Below are 20,565 nucleotides of genomic sequence, written 5' to 3'. Positions count from 1 at the left end.
TTGAGTTTCAAATGTTGTAAAGTAATGTGAAGTAATAAGTCCTAGTGGTAGGTCAAATACTTGACATATTCAAGGTGAATTTTATAGTTTAGCCTCACCGGACACCAGCACAGATATAGTTAGTAATGCTCCAAATAATCTGTGTTTAATATACGTATTGACCGTTTTAAACACCAAACAAATAAGAAAGAAACACATCTTTCGTTTTCTATGATCAGCCAATAGTTCTCATATAGCAAAATAGGGTTTTCAAATAATTAAAGCAACAAAATATGTCTTTATTATAGGTAGAATATATGTTTTAGTGTGTATGATCTCGAATTCTACACGAATATTTTCCACATTGAATTTATCAAATTTTTATGTCGAATTATAAATCAATACTCGTGCATGACCTTGAATTATACACAAATATCTGCATCGAATTTTTGTGGTACAATGAATTACTAATTATGCTCTCTAGTGCACTAAACTCAAAATCGAGTGCATCTCAAAATTGAGTAACATTGCATACACTCGAATATGATTTTATCTATCAATGCTGGTTCTGTCTGGAAGCTGGGGAATGGTACTTCTATTAAGACATGGGAGGAAAAATGGATTCCACATTCTGAGGAATTGCCTGAAATTACTCAGAAACCACTTGACTGTCCTTTTCACTTTGTTTCTGACTTCATTGACATGGATACAAATACATGGGATTGAGAGAGGTTAAATGAATTTTGTCCTGTAGAATATGTGGAGAGAATTGTTTCCATACCTTTAACACCAAATGAGAAGGATACTTTGATCTGGAAATGGGAGGATAATGGCGAATATTCAGTGAAGTCTGCATATGATGGTTGCATTCAGTTGATTACAGCAACAGATATTTTGGATCAGGATAACAATTTTTATAAACAGGTTTGGAAGATGAAAGTCTCATTCAAACAAAGATTTTTCTTATGGCAATGCTTGCAAGGTGTCGTCCCAACAGCGGATATTTTGGCATCTCATCATTTTCAAGTTTATCCAGAATGCACCATGTGTGACAGCTTTCCTGAAACTCAAACTCATGTTTTCTTTGAGTGTTCCTTTTCTAGAGCTATTTGGTGTGGAACAAATTTTAGTGGACTCGTTGATCAGAGGAATATGAATGTTGGCAGTTTTAAGGACCCGATTCATCGAGTTTATTAAAATACATCGAGGACAATGCAAACGGGAAGTGCAAAGATCTTTGCTATTTTGTTGGGGTTTTGTGGATTATTTGGATCATGAGAAATGATACAAGGTTTCAAGATAAGCGCCTACATCCATCTCGATACATCGCCAGAGCCTTGAAAACATCAAATTTGGTTATGGAAGTCATGTTCCATCAGAAGCATAAGGAAAAAATGCTTGTTTATATTAAATGGTTTCCACCAAATGAAGACATGGTTAAACTGAATACAGATGGGACTTCGATTGGGAATCCAGGACATGCAGGGGGAGGATGTATTCTCAGGGATTCTGCGGGCTGTTTTATAATGGGAGCTTCGATACCAATTTTTTTCAAGAACCAAAGAATGAGGCGGAATTTGTAGCTCTATTATATGGACTTCAAATTGTGGTAGAAGCGGGATATATGAAGGTGGAGGTAGAAACAGATTCTCAATTGCTATATAAGGTTTTAAAGGATGAGAACTTGAACTGTCATTGGTTACTAGCTCGAATTATTTATCAGATTAAGATAGTGCTGAGTAACTTCCAAGAAGTGCACTTCAGTTGGGTTTATCGGGAAGCAAATGGTGCTGCAGACGCGTTGGCATCGCATGCAGCGGATCAAGTAAAGAACTTTCGTTTGTCACGGCAATCAACTGTACACCTTTCACCTGAACCTGCTCGAGACCTGTCTTTCCTTCCGCCTTTCTCGTCTGTGTGGTGGCATCAGCCGCCAATGGTTGTAAATATGCAAGTTCTTTATGATGTCTTAGGATTATGTAAAGTACGTTTGGTCTAATAAAAGATTAAATCTTAACAAAAAAAAAAAATATATATATGATTTTATCATTTGGAGTATGTTTAGAAAATAACAAGGACATGACCATTATAGAGCATGTCCGTAGTTGCTCAAAAAATTATTTTGAGTGGGAAGAGACGAAAAATGTTCACCCCCAATGATCAACTCAAATTGGCTTATTTCCAAACTCAAAAAGTATCTCACAATTGAGTTAAAAAAAAGATTTATTCAGTCTGAAGTTGAGATTTGAATGCATAATCGTTTTCTAGGCAAAGTGAAATTTGGACATTTGACATTTGGTATGCAAACCAAAATTGCGCAACAGAGTGGGATTTCTTTGAAACAGAATGGAAGTGAAGGAGATTTACCCCAGGAGGGATTTAGGAAACTCCCACTCTTAGGGCATCACCAACGCAGGCCCCTAAAACCCAGGTCCATGTCAGATTTTTGAAGTGCCACGTTGGATGAATGAGAAGCATTAAAGAGGAGCTAAACTTCGGAATAGTTTGGTGTTCCAATCGAAATGCTCGTTTCTCTTTTAAAAACGGTGAGAATAACATAAATTTGATTCAACTGAAGTCAGGTGAGTTTTTAAGTTGAGTCATGAAAAGAAATTATGGGCTTGGGCTCCTTCAAAAAATCTGTACATATATACATGATGATAAAATTGGAGGCCCATTTAGGGGCTGCGTTGGAGGCTATTTTTTAAAAAAGTTCGTCATATTTGAAGGTAAAGGCCCGTATCCAGGCCACATTGGTGATGCCCTTAAGTAGCACAAATACAGGCCCGCTTTGTATTTTGGTTTTCAGTATTTACTGGCCCATTACACGCTACGCACATAGATTTTCCAAACTCATACACAATTCAGGGTCTGCTTGGTAAAATGCAAAACAGAACAAATGTAGAAATTATTGTTTTAGAAAGTTTTGATTTGGAAAGTTGCACAAAATAAAATTTGTTCAGATTTGGTAAAATTTTGTTGATTATTTTTTGAATGTTTTAAGATTATTTATCAATTTGGTTTAGAACGCTTGGAGAGAGGAGGAGGAAGTGGAATCTCAATATAGAGATGTAGTTTAAATTTTGGGAGATGGAGATCAATGGTGAGGAAGAAGACAAAGAACAAAATGGCCAAGGGTTTCTGGAAAGTTGTCGCTAGTTTTAGATTGCAAAATTATTTCCATAATTTAATACATTTCAAAAATATTCCCAACTGGGCCCAACCAAGCACCTGGAATAATGCAAACTCCGGGCTAAACAAGCGGACCCTCACAATTTACACTCTCGAAAGTCAAAACTCGTCTTATCATTGAAACTCGCCAATATATCACAAAATTTCGATCAATTCGCTCAGAAATAAACTCACCAAAGAGGCAAAGACCAAATCTTTCCTGCCTACGGCAGTACGGCCCAAGGCCCAAAATATCGCCGATATATCCGATATATTGCCGATATATCTCGGTAAATTGGTACATCGATATCAATATTTCCGACATATATCCACCGAATATTGAACCTTTTTTTTTCCGATATGAAACTTTATATCGCCGATATAATCGATATTTCCGATATAATCAATATATATCGGTTGACTTTTTGACCAATTTTTAATATTGAAATTTCTGAAATATCTGATATATATCGGCGAGATATCCGAAATATCCGAAATATATCGATTCTTCTAGTGGCATGATCAATCACCCTGCGAGTAGTGCGTCATATGGTTCTTCATATGGATATTGGATGGGGGTTGATCAACAACCTTATGGCGCACCACAACCTGAACCAACATATGGACAACTCTATCCAAGTTATGAATTTGTTGGAACTGCACCTGAATTTGTTGCATTGCGCCCAATGTATAGTTACACCAACGCTCTTCGAATTGGAATCATGTTAGAATTTTCAACACAAAAATATGAGTGGCATGTTCGACAATTTCCCGACGGTGGATATAACTCTGTATACACTTGGGTAGGGTATTGTGAAGCAATTAGGATTCAAGAATCGGGTATGGAAGTTGAATTGACCCACGCCTTTCGTTTATGTATTGATGACTTGATGTAACTTATTTATCTTATTTTGTAATTTGAGACTTTGAGTACATTAGATTATGACATTGTGATTAATTATTTGTCAATATTTTTTTATGGTTTTCTTGATAAATAAATGTTGATATTATGTCCACCGATATATCCGATATTTCTGATAGTTTGGACTGGTCACAAAAAAAACCGATATATTTGATATATATCAATTTTTGAGTACACCGATATATTAACCGATATCGATATTTTGGGCCTTGGTACGGCCTACATATAGGCCGATATATTTCGTTCAAATATCGGATATCCGAAGCATACAATGCTTTGCTCTTTGGTTGCCAGGAAACTCCCTAGGTGGTACAACTGCACAAGGTACTTTTTCTTGGAAACGCGGGTCATATCATTTGTGAGGGTTGACATTAAAAGCCCATCTTTTACCAATAATAGCCCAACTGCTGCCCAACCAAAATAATGAAAATACAATGAAGTTATAGAGAAACATTATGGCACGTACCTCTGTGCTTCTTCAGTCTTTATAATTCTACTACTTCTTCAATTCCCCTGCTTTTTTATTCCTCTGTTTTTTTCAATTAATCTTTCAAAACACTTCTCATCTCTCCTCTACCAAAAACACGTCTTCAATGAGTTACTTCATTCATCTTGTCTATATTTCAACTTTGCTCTTCACTTGCTCCTATGCACTCAAGGTTAATTACACTCTTTTTTTTCTTCTAAACTGTTTGTTTTTATTGTTTTTTCAGCTCTATATCAGAGTCTTAGTTCTTTTGTTTCTTTAGTAGGTTGGACAAACATGTATATCGAATCGACAGTGCGACGAAGGTTTACACTGTGAAACTTGTGTAACAAATGTAAATGTACGACCAAGATGTACTAGAATTCAACCAGTCAATCCACTATCAAAGGTATGCATGTTTTCAACACTATCAAAGGTATGCATGTTTTCAAAAGAAAGACAAGAGAAGCATGTTTTATGTTTTATGTATTGATCATTTTGTGTTTTCAGGTGAAAGGATTGCCATTCAACCGGTATTCATGGTTAACAACGCATAATGCGTTTGCGCGTTTGGGAGTGAAATCAGATACTGGCTCTATTATACTTGCACCTGTCAATCAACAAGATTCCATTACTGCTCAGCTGAATGTAAGTTGTGATCATCTCGTCTTTTTGTTCTTTTTTGTAAGTTCAAGCTTGTTTATTTTGCCAAGAGTCCGGTTCCTATATAACCGGGTAATCTCTGTACCACACACACACATCTCGTAGTATCTCGGCGTGCACACATACATCTTAGAGCACATACACAGATATTAAGTGACACACACATTTCGGATTCGGATCAACGGCGAGATAACACGGTTACAGAAATGATCTCCGTACCCAGTTGTAAAGATCTCGAATACTTTTGCCAATAGAAGAGTAGGGATTTTAGGCGGTTGTTTGGGGCTTTGGGCCCACTAATGCATTATTATTAAGGACTTAAGGTTGATGTTCTGTGTTGGGATGAACAATGCGTTAAGGCTGAGATTGATTGATGAACCATACGTTAAGTCTGAGATTGATGAAACGTGGTCTTGGTTGGATGGCATACGAAGTTTGAAGCCCACGTATCTAACTGTCCCCTACAAGCTACAACCTATATGCTTAATTGAATACTTACCTATATGCTTAATTGAATACTTTTTGTGTACCTATGTTATTTTTTTTTTCGATAACCTTTATCATAAGGGTGCAACCCAGGAGGTCGCCCAGGCCTAAAATATTGCCGATATATATATGATATATTGTAGATATATATTATTTTTTGGATACACCGATATAGATATATTTGATATATCTCAATCAAATATTGAATTCTATTTTTTTTATATATATTATAATTTTCGATATAACAATATATATCGATCGATATATATAATATATCTGATATAAATTGTTGATTTTGACCGATACTTTGACTAAATATTATTGATTTTTATTGATATAATTGATAATATTTTTGATATAATCGATAATATTTCTGATATATCGATATATAAAATAAAATTTTGACTGGTCAACAAAAAAAATAGATATCTCTTATATTTTTGATATATCTAATATATATCAGTTTTTAAATACATCTAAAATATTCACCAAATTCGATATTTTGGGGCTTGGCCCATTGTAATACTACTCTCGCGGTCTCTCGCCCCCATTGAGTTTAGGATTTGTTAGGATTTTGGATATTATTTAGTAGCATACTAGCATAAACTACATTTACTGTCCTGGGATTCCAAATCCAATGTAAAAAATCTGTGTCTTTTAGTGAGGTGGCATGTATGCAACTAGTTTATAGTAAAATGTAGGAAATAGAGGTTCTTATCTCTCCGGAGAAACCGATTATGAAGCTGATTTTTGGCGTAAGAATCTGGGATTTTCTTTCTTCACAGTCTTCACACTTCAGGGATCACATTTGTGATAAGAAGAAAACGATATCTTTGTCTGTTTGAAGCAATAATAGGTTAGGTGCTTTCAAACTTGTGACATTGACAACGCCCTTTGGAGCATGCTGAACTCATAAATTTTCATACAAAATGTGTTGATTTCATTAGTATGACAAAACGCCATTTACTTATGTTCTTAATTAGAAGATTGTTAGACATAATTATTCCTTAAACTTGTGGGGACAGCGTGGGGAAGGTGTAATTCTTCACGGTATTATCGTGCTAGGTGAGGAGATCGCCCCATACGTTAACTTTGATTAAATTATGAATCGCCGATGGCTGTATTACGTACCTAATTGGCTAATTGGGAAACATACAACACACCAGTGATCATATTCGTGTATACTACGTACTCCTTATGATGCACAGGTACCTTAGTTCTGCCTAGCAACGTTAAATAAACTTCTCAAAATGAAATAATTAAGCTTAGGGGTTTTGGATCCTATTTATTTATTGTCAAAAAGTGTTTATTAGTTTAAAAAAAGTTTTTAAAAAATCCTTTGGGTTTGGTTTTATTTAAAAAAAAATAAAGTTTTTCACTTGATGCTTAGTTTTTTCCCAAAAACTTGTTTTATGATAAAGGTAAAAACTTGTTTTTAAGTTAAGTTTTTTTTTTCCTCAAGGAAACACTTTTAAGTTTAAAGGCAAATGAATGGGATGTTTTAGACTTTTAGTGATTTATGCTTAAATATAGAGTGAAAATATAAAGTAATCTGTTGAAACTGATTTGATAAAATTACTTCTAAAGTCACAACCAAATTTTTTGCCAAAAAATTTTTTTAGAATAAATACTTGCAGAAAAGTGTTTTTAAGAAAAAATAATTTTTTTGAAAAAATGAGAACCAAACACCCACTTAGGTTTTTTGGATCAATACTAGTATTCAAGGTATACAGTTTATCCAAAGTGTTTAATAAATCCTTTGGGCTGAAGGCAGGGAGCTAAACTAATCACTTGATGCTTAGTACATTCGCCACTATATATCTAACAAGAAAGTAAAATAATAGTTAGAAATAGTTTTGAAGTTCCTCAAGAGATTTAAGTTTCGATTGGCCAGAACGAATATGTCTATTTAGAGTAAGATCGCCTTTTTGCTTAAATCTAGAGTGAAAATTTGAAAGTAATCTGTTTTTACATTTTCCCACTCTTACAATCGTACATCTAATTTGAGTAATTTTTTGCCAACAAATTGTTTCTACTGATTCTTGCAGAATGGTGTCAGAGGTTTGATGTTAGATATGTATGACTTCCAAAATGACATTTGGTTATGCCATTCCTTCGGCGGCCATTGCCTCAATAACACAGCATTTGTAAGTGCAATCATGTTCAATTTGTTATTGTATCTAAGACAGCACTACTCTTCAGCTTATCAATCTTTTTTATCACGTATGAGAGCAGAAACCAGCTATAAAGGTTCTGAAAGAGATTCAAGTTTTTCTTAGTGCAAACCCTTCGGAAATAGTAACCATTATCATCGAAGACTATGTCACCTCCCCCATGGGTCTGACAAAGGTCTTTAATGCTGCCGGCCTTAGGGAATTCTGGTTTCCTGTCTCTCGAATGCCCAAAAATGGTGGAGATTGGCCCACAGTTGATGACATGATACAGAAGAATCAGCGCCTTTTGGTCTTCACCTCAAAACGACAAAAAGAAGCTACCGAGGGGATCGCTTATGAATGGAATTACATTGTGGAAAACCAATGTGAGTCATTTTTGCCACGTATCTAATGCATTTATAATGTATGAATGAAGTGTTCGTTAGCTCGCAAACAATCAATAATTATTCTTTAACCAAGAAACGAGGAATAAAATTAATAAAATCCAAGGATGTCTATTACAAAACCTCAAGATCAAGACAGCGGTGATCCAAAAGTTCACCAACTAATTCTACAGAAAAACAAAAAGCCTGATTTCGAAGAGCCCAGAGTGCGTGCGCCCCCCTCAGAAGGCTAAACCAAGGGCGTGCGCGCTTTCAACTAAAAACAGACAAACTATCAGACCACCGAGACATCACCATGTGCATCCATATATGTATCTGCAAGATAATGTACTGCATCATTCCCCCTTGGATGGAAAGAATTTGTCCTCGAATTTGAGTCATCATCATCGGAAGAGTCACCAAAGTAAGGAAGGAGATGCTTCACGTTGAAAGCATCATAAGTGCAAATATGATTGGGTAATCGTAGACGATAAGCAGTCGGATTAATCTTCTCAATCACTTCAACAGAACCGATCTTTCGAGGGCCCAGCTTGTTGTAAGCACCCACAAGAAATCTCTCCTTAGTGAGAACCTCCCAAACAAAATCGCCAACCTCAAGCTCAACAGACCGGCGATGCCGACTAGCAACAGCCTTATACTTGGCATTAGATTCTAAGAGATTCGTGCGAACAGCAGTATGAATATCGTGGAGATGTTGAACAATGTCAGAGGCAATAGCATGAATAGGCCGTAAACCAGATATAAGAGAATGATCGGCAGCAACCCGAGGGTTAAAACCATAAATAACTTGGAACGGACTGTACCCAGAGCTCCGATTAACCGAACGGTTAAAAGCAAATTCGAATTGCGCAAGAAAAGAATCCCACTGCTTCACCTTAGTGCCAACCAAACTACGCAGTAAATTACCCAAATAACGATTAACCACTTCGGTCTATCCATCAGTCTGAGAGTGATAAGTACTACTAAACTCCAAATTGGTATGCAACATCTTCCACAAAGACTGCCAAAAGTGACTCAAAAACCGAGTATTTATGTCAGAAACAATGGAGTCAGGCAAACCATGCAAGCGATAAACATCACGGAAAAATAACTGAGCAACATTAACAGCATCGGTGGTCTTTTTGCAAGCAATAAAGTGAGCCATCTTTGAGAATCTGTCAACCACCACAAAAATGGAATCGAAACCCTGTTGAGTACGAGGGAGACCAAGAACAAAATCTATACTAATAGCACACCAAGGTCGGTTCGGCACAGGTAATGACAGATACAAACCTGCATTCGTAGCCTGCCCCTTAGGGACCTGGTAAATCTGGCAACGCACAACAAACTTTTGAACATCCTTGCTTAAACCCGGCCAAAAGTAGGAATTAGATACCAACGTCAGGGTCTTGTCACAGCCAAAATGCCCTTCACAATGCAAATCAAGAAGAAGGCGTAGACAAAGGCTACAATCGGGAACATATAGGCGACGACCCTTAAATAACAAATCTTCCTGTAAAGAAAACTCTGATAATTGACCCTCCTGTATAACAACTAAAATAGGAGCAAAATAGGGATCACTCTGGTAGAGGCCAGGGAACGAATCAAAACCCAACATCGTGGTGCGTAAGGACACTAAAAGAAAAGATCGCCTACTCAGGGCATCAGCCACACGATTCTGCACGCCAAACTTGTGATGCAATACAATAGTAAAGTCCTGGAGATAACTAGACCACCGCAACTGTCTTGCACTAACGCTATCCTAATTCCCAATATGTTTCAGGGCCTCATGGTCAGAATACAAAACAAACTCAGAGTGAATCAGGTAGTGACGCCAATGCTTAAGGGTTTGAACAACGGCATAGAACTCCAACTCATAAGCATTATAATTCTATTTCACCCCAGTGAGTTTCTTACTAAAATAAGCAACATGATGAGTACCCTGACTAAGAACAACATCAATACCAACTTTAGAAGCATCATTACATTCTTCAAAAGGAGAAGAGAAGTCCGTTAGTTAAAGGATTGGTGCTGAAATTAACTTGGTCTTGAGCACTTGAAAACTCTCCTCTGCAGCCTGAGACTAAAATAATTTACCACTACGCAAACAATCAGTAATAGGTGTAGTAATAGTACTAAAGTGAGGAACAAAGCGGCGGTAAAAAGAAGCAAAACCATGAAAACTGCGTGCTTCAGTGAGGGTCGTCAGGCTAGGCCAAGATCGAACGACCTCCACTTTAGAATTATCAACAAAAATTCTTTCTTTCGAAACCACATAACCCAAAAATAAAACTGAGTTAGTACAGAACACACACTTAGGAACCGCAGCAAAAAGTTGAGCCTGACGTAACACATACAATACATTGCGGAGATCCTAGAGGTGAGATTGGATGTCTTTGTTGTAACCAAAATGTCGTCAAAATACACCACCACACACTTGCCCAAGAACGGTTTCAGGACCTGGTTCATGATACGCATAAAAGTGCTAGGAGCATTAGAGAGGCCAAACAACATAACTAGCCACTTATAAATGCCCTCCTTTGTTTTAAAAGTCGTCTTCCACTCATCACCAATACGAATACGAATCTGATAATAGCCAGACTTCAAGTCAAGCTTTGTGAACACGACAACACCATGTAACTGATCAAGGAGGTCGTCTAACCGAGGAATGGGAAAACGGTACTTCATAGAGAACTTGTTAATAGCCCAGCTGTTGATACACATACTCTAAGTACCATCTTTCTTTGGAACTAATAATGCTGGCACAACACAAGGACTGAGACTTTCCTGAGTAAATCCCTTATCAAGCAAATCGGTGACCTGTCTCTGTAATTCAACATGCTCTTTCAGACATTCGATAGTGCGGACGATTTGGAATTTTGGAACCAGGGACCAAATCAATTTGGTGTTGTATATCCCGCATATGTGGTGGGAACCCAGCGGGCAATCAAGTTAGTGGGGAAAAGATCAGAAAATTCCTTTAACAAACCCTGCACACACTCTAGGGCTGTGGCATTTAAGGAATGTGGCTCACACATCAAAATAAACACATGATCCGCAGCTAATAACTCAGTCTCAAAACTACACATAGCTAAACAAGAAGGCTTCGGTTCCGAAGGCGGAACTGGGGCTGGCTCTTGATTGGGAACTAATACGATCTTAACACCATTGAACAAGAAACTATAGGTGTTGCACCAACCATCATGGGATACCCTGCGATCAAACTGCCAGGGTCAACCCAATAATAAATGACAGACATCCATAGAGACGACGTCACACCACACTTTATCTGTATACTTAGAACCAATGGAAAAATCCACCAAGCAACGTTTGGATACAGTAACCTCAGTTCCCTTCTTCAGCCAGGACAAGGAGTAAGGAGCTGGGTGTTTCTCCGTCGGCAAATTAAGCTTACGCACTGCCTCAGATAAATCACATTCTCATAACTGCCAGAGTCAATAACCAATTTACAGACTTTTCCCTGAATGGTACAGGTGGACTGGAAGATATGATTGCGGAGCCCCCATCACCCTCAGTGTCTTTAGGAGCAAAACATAGTCGCCTAACAACCAGAAGGTCCCCCCTGGTACCTTGAACAATCTCCTCAGGCACGTCATCAAGGCCAATATAAAAAATAGGTGCGCCTAAAATATCACCCACATGGATGGTAGTCATCAATGTCTTCATTTTCAGCAAACAAAATCTTACCAGGAGCTGGCGGCTTAGAACACCGGTTAGCATAATGCCCGACCTTACCACAACGAAAACACTTAACTGAATTAGGGTTGCGACCAACAATCTCTTGCACAATTAACGGTTTAGCAATAGGAGCATTAGGAGGGTGGTAGGAAGTACTACTACCCCTTCGGTTAAGTTGCTTCTCTAAGATCAAAGCGCGCTGATGCGCTTCAGAGACAGTAAAGACAACAAACAAGTTAAGTGCATCCTGAAGGTTATTTCGGACACCCCCAATATAACGTGTTACCAGTTGCTCACTAGATTCAGTAAGCTTAAGGTCTACCTGAGCCAAAAGCTGATAAAACTCTTTGGTATATTCATCGACCATCTTTGAACCTTGACGTAAGTTCTAGATTAACGCTGATACAATTCTCTAGTGTAATTAAATGGTAAAAAGTCTACATGTAGATGTTTCTTAAGCTTCTCCCACGCAACAAGTTTAGGTTTACCTTTTCTGGAGCGTGTAACTTTCAACTGTTGCCACCAAGCCATAGCACGACCACGAAACCTAGTCGCCACCAAAACAACCCGCTTGGCTTCTGGAACTTCTTTGAAATCCATGACCTCCTCCACTGTACCAATCCAATCTCCCCATGAAATTCGGGCAAATCAATTTTTAACCCAGATTCCCAACGTCTATTCTCCCTTGGCGGTGGAACAAGCGGAAAGTTTTCTTCCTCTTCTAAGTTGGCAAAGGGATTAGCTTCCTCTGCCTCAAAATCATCCTCCACCAGCTATGGTTCACGATTTTGTGGTTGTTCGGTCGGCCGAGTTACGGCTGCGCCCTGGCGGGTTAGCGTCAAACAATCAAGAATCGTTCTTTAACCAAGAAATGATGAATAAAATTGATAAAATTCAAGAATGTCTATTACAAAACCTCAAGATCCCTTAAATAGGCGTCTAAAACCTAAAGATCAAGACTGCGGTGATTCTAAAGTTCACCGACTGATTCTACAGAAAAACAAAAGGCCTGACTTCGAAGAGCCTAGAGCGCGTGCGCCCCCATCAGAAGACTAAACCAAGGGCATGCACGCTTTCAACTTAAAATAAGGCCCGACTTCAATTCGAATAGCCCAGAGGGCGTGCGCCCCTGTCATAAAGCTAAACCAAGAGTGTGCACGCCTTCAACTAAAAGCAAACAAACTATGAGAAATCACCGTATGCATCCATATATGTATTTGCAAGATCCTGCATCAATTTCGGTCATTTTAGCATACATATGAAATTTTGAATGATGAAAATTTGTTATGACCACCACTTCTCAAACGATACGATTGACATAGTTCATGTTAGCAATCTGAAGAAATTTGCCCCATCATGCCAACATCTGATGGCCTCTACAATTTTGATCAGTGTATGTTCTTCCTCTTTCTAAATGAAATTTTAACACTTTTCCTCTATATCTTTGTTTCCTTATTCCCTACCGCTGTATGGTGGTATATCGGTTAACTTCCCTATATATATATGGCCCAACCTTATCAGAATCTCAATTGCTTCTATATTCAAATATACTTGTTTGTGAGATTAAATAAGAAATATTTTGTTATGGCCTAATTATGCTAGTATTTCAACAGCCTATGTATAATAATCTAATTTTGATGGCGAGCTAAGGAAATATACCTCTGCAGATGGCAATGATGGGATGAAGGCCGGGTCTTGTCCACAACGCGCCGAATCATTTCCATTGAACACAACATCAAAATCACTTGTCCTTCAAAACTATTTCCCCTCATTAGCAAACTTTGCCGAAGCTTGCAAAGATAATTCAGCTCCGCTAATTGAGATGATGAACACATGCTACAAAGCTGCGGGCGGGCGATGGCCCAACTTCATTGCTGTTGATTTTTACAAGGTACTAAATACAAATACAAATACAAATACTGCTTGATGATATTATTGACCAAATAATATTTTCGTAATCATGTATGTAGAATCTAAAACTTTGATTCAAATGCACAAAATCGATATGTGTAGAATACAAATTTGAACTAAATAAATTTTATTATATCAATTCAACCATTTATATTAAACTTGATAAACAAAAGAACATACCACAAGATGCACTATCCAAAAAATAAAGAGACATGACATTTCACAAATAATATTCTCCAAGTCTAATAATTTATTCCAAATATCATAACTCAAATAATGACGGTTCAACATAACTTAAATCCCAAAACATTGATATTATTACCCAAATAAACTCCAAATAAAAATGTTTATTCTTACAACCAACTATGAATGAATCAATAGAAAAACCTACTACTATTCCTACTAAGTCCAACTCTGAATTCCCGCTATCCACGAATCCCACAATCCCACGAGCATAATGTGAAAGCGTACTAATCTGAAAAAGAGAATAAAAAGGGAGAAGAAAAAAAGAGTGAGCTTCCAAGAAGCCCAATGAATCACTACTAAAGAAAACATGGATTGAAAGGATAACAATACATTGAAATCGTCAATTTTCCTTACAACATATAATATGCAAAAACCATACAATTATTATATGAGATCTTTATTATAAAAAATGTGAACACCCTATCGACTTAACCGCTTGACAACCACGTTACTATTGGGTCGACTTTCGCATCTGCTCAACCAAACATTCCTTGACGTGTGCACTAACGTCAATACCACGTGGATCCAGTGTTCCTTTTGGGTCTTTCACCCTAGGGATATCAACACCCTTCTTAAGTTCCGAGTATAAACTCAATTCCGGTCACATATCAAGAAATAATAAAACATTTACCCATGAATTTCCAAAGAAAATTTAAAGCCATATTCACACATTTTGTTAAATAACATACAACTTTGCATAAATTCCATGCATCCTTGTGAATGTATTAAAATCCGGAAAATTAATCATAGTTATAAAAATACTCTTTTATCAGTCGAAAATCGTATTTCCGATATGACAATGAAATTGTATTATGAAGCCAGCAGTACTACAATTCCAAATAATTCTTTGAACCTATATAGAATGATAGAAGTAACATTCTTTCTAAGTAACTGAAAGTAAGAAAGGTGTAGAATTCACCTTGGCAATACTAGCAATAGATACTACAAAACCAATAGATACTACAAAACCAGCAAGATGATTTCAAGAGTGCTTATATGCAGTGCTGACAACATGAGCAAATGAACTAACCCTTTCTTGTGAAAGCTTCCACAAACAGTCCTTGTGTATTGTGCGTCCACACTAGAGATATATTTCTAGTATCTATATCTTTTTGAGTTCTCCTATATTTTCTCTAACTAACACCCTGTATGTATGACCCCATATTCTTTTTCAGTTAAGTTTTGAAGTCTCCCAAGTTATTAAGACTCTTAGTCTTGAGACTAGTTCAACTCTTTAGCAACACTTCACTCACGTGTAATCCACTAAGGTTTTCCTCATATTCTTAAAACTTATATTACCCTTACACCATCAATTATAACTATATGCTAATAAAAACTATAAGAAAAAAGTTAGTTCAGGATATTACAGTACCAGTGCTTCTATTTTCAACAATGCATATCTCTTATTATTCTCTTACTTCTTATTAAACTAATGTCTAGGCACTCACGCATATATATAGTTTCTCCAATTATTAATTTCTACTAAGCTATTAATTAGAAACCTCTAATACCAACCCAATTATAATTTTACTTGTATTGTCAATATTAGGGGTGTTCATGGGTCGGTTCTTATCGGTTTCGATTTTGGGTCTATTTTTAGCGGTTCCTATCGGGTTCGGTTCTTTCGGGTTCTTTCTTATATTTTGAAAACCCAGACCCATACCCATTAATTAAGTCGGTTCCGATTCCGGTTCCTTATCGGGTTATACATTTTTATTGCTAAAATTATTTTTTTTAGTTATATAACCGATATAAAAGTTGGTTTACGCCGACTATAACACTTGTCATCGATATTTTTGTCCTCTCATAAGAAGTAATGGTCCTAAATTCAATAATAATATTTGAAAGTTATCTAAAAATTTTAAATACATTCTCATACATTATACGCATGTGTATATTTTAAATCGAACATATGTATATTATACTATACGTAATGCGTCATATATAGAATAAATACCACATGTACCACAATTGTTAGTTAACATTGCACGTATTCGTTATCTAATATATATACATGTAATATATCAAGAACGTATACGTTCATGCATTAGTTAATATAGACAGTGCATTAGTTAATTCATAGTATACGACTATACGTGTAGACTTAGACACGTAAATATTATTATTAATATTTATAATACACATATTTAATATAATATTATAAAAGATGCATTTAATAATACACATTCACTATTATGCTAAATGTTATATATATTTAGTATAATTTTACACCTAACAAATATAGACTATATATAATAATAATGTTTGGGTTTGTCTTTATTTAGTATAATATAATACTAAATTCTATATATCAAAATCAAACTAATCGGTTCTGGTTTCGGTTGGGGTACCCATCGGTTTTTTACTATTCGGTCCTTTATCGGGTCGGTTCTTGAAGACCCACTTTAAATGGGTCTAACATTTTTGGACCCAGAACCGCTATAAATGGTTCCAGTTTCGATTCGGGTTCGGGTAATTGGGTGCCCATGCACACCCCTAGTCAATATCAACTTGGTTCCTAATAGCAATTCATACTTACTAATCACACAACTTTTTAATTAATTAACCTGCAACTCCAATTTAACCAAAATAGCTAGATCTAAAATTACTAATTCCAATAGTCTCTCTTAATTTAAGATCGAACAACAAGTACTAAATCTCAATTTAGTAATTCTAACAGCTTCCCTTAAATTGAGATTTTGGATCGTCGTCATTCCTAAGAACGTCTTCAGCTTGATAAATTCTTCGACTTTCAGCGGCTCCATGATGATATATGCTACTTGACATCCTAGTTTATGAAATTCCATTACAACATTAATGTTGTACTTACACTTGACTTCTGTGTGTTTACTCCTCCCATGAAATATCAAAACCTTCTTGTATCGTTTTGGTTTAGACTTGTACCGCTTTAATTTTGACTTGTACCATTTTTTATTTTTCTTACAAACACTTGGAACCAATCTGGATCTTGATGAATTCTCCCATTCTACACTTTTACTTTTCCCACGAAATACCGAACTCTTCTTGTATCTTCTCAAGTTTGGTTTGGATCTTCTATCATCTTGTTTGCATACTCTTGGTACCATTAAAATTTTCACAAAACTTTTTCCCTTTTTAATCTTGTATCTTTTTCTATTTTGTTTATATGTCTTTTGTACCAATTTACCTCTTAAACAACTATTCTCCTTTTCTGGCTTGTAATAATGTTGTTTGTGTAGTTCTTCTACCACTTTTGATTTTAAATCATTCACCTTCTTTTTTTGCTTGTATTTTTCATTTTGCACCTGTTTGACATCAAATATCGTTTTGTCACAAAGAAACTCAGTAAACTTCATTGCCTCAATTTTCTCATCTCTATGGATTTTCTCCATCATAAATACGATCATATTTTCTTTTTCATGAACTATTTCAATGTTTTCTTCTTCTTTTTCTTCTTCTTCTTCTTCCGTCGTTGGCTCTTTTTCTTTTTCGTTTTCTTCTCTTTCTGCTTCTTTTTCTTCTTCATCATCATGTATGCCATGTTCGTCATCAACAAAATCAAGACTGACAATTGACTCTTCTGGATCAAAAGATTCTATATTTTTCTCAATTTCTATTTTTGAAACCAACTAACTCTTTTTTTTCACACTTGTAACACCGAACTTTACATTTGTCAATCCTTTTATTTTCACCATTACCAATATCAAAACAACTATGTAAAATCTCCCATGCATTTTTTGAAGTTTGAGCGGAAACAATTTTCTTGTAATTTGAAGCACCTAGTCCCTTATGCATACATCGCAATGCTATACCATCTCTTCTTTTGTTTTTTTTAGAATATTTTTTTTCTTCTTCCGTCAATAATGCTCCATCTTCAATTTCTTCAATTCCTTGATCAATAACTTCTTATACATTCAAATACTTAAACACAATCTCCATCTGGAAACTCCAATGCCCAAAATTCATAATCTTTTCCCATTTTGGAACCATCCTATACATTCAAATACTTAAACACAATCTCCATCTGGAAATTCCAATGCCCAAAATTCATAATCTCTCATATTTTGGAACCATCCTATACATTCAAATACTTAAACACAATCTCCATCTGGAAATTCCAATGCCCAAAATTCATAATCTCTCATATTTTGGAACCATCCACATATCATCTTCTATATTGGATCTTTAAAACCTACAACTCTGATACCATATATAGAATCTAAAACTTTGATTCAAACACACAAAATCGAATAATACGCGTAGAATACAAACTTGAACTAAATAAACTTTATTATATCAATTAAACCACTTATATTAAACTTGATAAATAAAAGAACTTACCCCTTCATACCAGTGCATCTGTTTTCAACAATGCATCTCTCTTATTATTCTTTCACTTCAACAATACCATATATATATAGCTTAAGAATAAGTGAAAGAATAATAAGAGAGATGCATTGTTGAAAACAGATGCATTGGTATGAAGGGGTAAGTTCTTTTATTTATCAAGTTTAATATAAGTGGTTTAATTGATATAATAAGGACGAGCAGGTTCCGTTTACCATACTTTTTATACCATAGTTTATACCACATCCCCCTACAAGATGAGTTAAGTGCTAATAATTTTTGGATATAATCTACTAACCATTGATAACATATCCGCAAAAATTTGTCGCATTTCGAAACCTCTAACCTAGTTAAAAATTGTTCTCAATTTTGATTTTTTTTAAACGGCCCAGATTTTTCGATTTTGCAATCATCTTTTGACATAGTTAAACATTATCAAATAAGTTGAAATTTAGTAGATGTGATCTTCATGGTTAGTTGAACACATCCAAAAAATTAGGTTATAAAGTTGTGGGGCATAATATAAACTATGGTATAAAAAGTGTGGTAAACAGAACCTGCTCGATATATATATATATATATATATATTTTCTCTAATTACTAAATTCTACTAAACTATTAATTAGAAATTTCTAATAACAACTCAATTCTAATCTTACTTGTATTGTTAATATAAATTTGGTTCTTAATAGCAATTCATACTTGCTAATTACACCACTTTCTAATTAATTAACCTACAACTCCAATTTAACTAAAATAGCTAGATCTAAAGTTACTAATTTCAACAGCCTCCCTTAATTTAAGATTAATTTGAAGGCACCAAAGTAAAAGATCTAACAAGCATTCATGCCTCTTTTAAGTTCTTTTTAAGTTTTTGTTTTAGAACCACTTCTAGACTGAATGGCCCGGTAATTCTTGGTCAATGAGTTTAAATCTCAACTTTTTTCCGGAGTATTTCCAAAAATATCATTAGTTTTTTAGCATAACCTACTAAATCCAATTTAGTATTTCCAACAATGTCAACTTTAGAGAATACAAAAAATAACAAAGTGGTTCTTACTGTGTTGTGGTTTACAGAGGAGTGATGGAGGGGGTGCTTTTGAAGCTGTGGATGAGGCAAATGGTCATCTAGCTTGCGGATGCAGCAGCATCATTAACTGCGAGGTATGTTACTGTTGCATATGAATTACTATCTTCTAAAACTAGTAATACTAAAAGTACGTACGTACTAATTCGTTTAAACATAAAGATTCAATGTAAATATGATCAACATTGTTGATAATTGTTTGTTGTTTGTTATGGCTAATGAATAGGCGAACTCGGTGATTGGAACGTGTGATGCTGGGATTGCTGGACAAGGAAATTTTGGGCCGTCTTTGTCTGGAAAACATCACTCCAGTGCTACTTCCTTATACAGCACACTATTTCCAGTTCTGAGCTTTCTTGGAACAATTTCCATGACTATGCTATTATTCTAGTTTGGTGGTATGGATTGCTCCATGTTCATATTGAAGAGTTATTTTTTTCTTTTTTATAGTTTTTTGTTTTTTTAGTTAAAATTACAATTGATAGGGATACGTCATTGAGATTATATAGTTTTATCTTTCTTTTACTCTATTCATTTAAATGAAAATTATAAATAGTTATTGAGAAAGCAGCGTGTGTAGATTTTCCATTGCCTCCATTTATGTACTTGTCTATCCAAACTAAAATTGTCATCTGTAGCGTTGGTGTTACCTTACTCTAAGTCTCTAACCACTGCAATAACTTTGGTGGGAAAATTATCCACAACTTAACGTTTGTCCCTTGAAAAGTTTGGATTTTGGAGTGCTATCGTACAAAGCTTCCAAGTCTCGAACCACACAATGACGGGAGGGGGCCCAATATTTTTTCTTGTTCCTCCTATTTTAGGCTGTCTGTGCCTCCGGTTGTTCAACGATGCTCTATGACTAGGGCTGTCTATGGTTTTGATAACCCAATAACCGATTCGAACTAAATCGATAAAAAACGGTTTGGATTTTGATAATTTGGTTTGGTCTCTACTGATTCGAAACCGAACTGAACTGATAAGATACTGGTTTGGTTTTGGATTTGTTCTCTACCTAATCAATATGAGCCCAAATTGATAAGATGACATTTTAGTAATATTTATGATTAATT

At 35.7% G+C, this 20,565-nt stretch overlaps 1 protein-coding gene across 1 annotated transcript; it reads left to right on the top strand.

The window, feature by feature from the left end:
* The first annotated feature begins 4,472 nt into the window (after nucleotides 1-4,472).
* LOC147492153 (PI-PLC X domain-containing protein At5g67130-like) lies at nucleotides 4,473-20,059 on the top strand. The gene is made up of 8 exons (XM_086566949.1): nucleotides 4,473-4,731; nucleotides 4,825-4,947; nucleotides 5,049-5,186; nucleotides 7,736-7,834; nucleotides 7,923-8,226; nucleotides 13,590-13,813; nucleotides 19,483-19,569; nucleotides 19,719-20,059. The coding sequence occupies exons 1-8, from the start codon at nucleotides 4,666-4,668 to the stop codon at nucleotides 19,881-19,883; spliced, it is 1,206 nt and encodes a 401-aa protein (XP_086423075.1). The 5' UTR covers nucleotides 4,473-4,665; the 3' UTR covers nucleotides 19,884-20,059.
* Nucleotides 20,060-20,565: the final 506 nt, after the last annotated feature.

The sequence above is a fragment of the Coptis chinensis genome, chromosome 6 (assembly GCF_015680905.1).
Source record: "Coptis chinensis isolate HL-2020 chromosome 6, ASM1568090v1, whole genome shotgun sequence".
NCBI classification, from domain to species: domain Eukaryota; kingdom Viridiplantae; phylum Streptophyta; class Magnoliopsida; order Ranunculales; family Ranunculaceae; genus Coptis; species Coptis chinensis.
The sequence above is the reverse complement of the archived record's forward strand: the minus strand, read 5'-3'. Positions and strand labels throughout refer to the sequence as shown.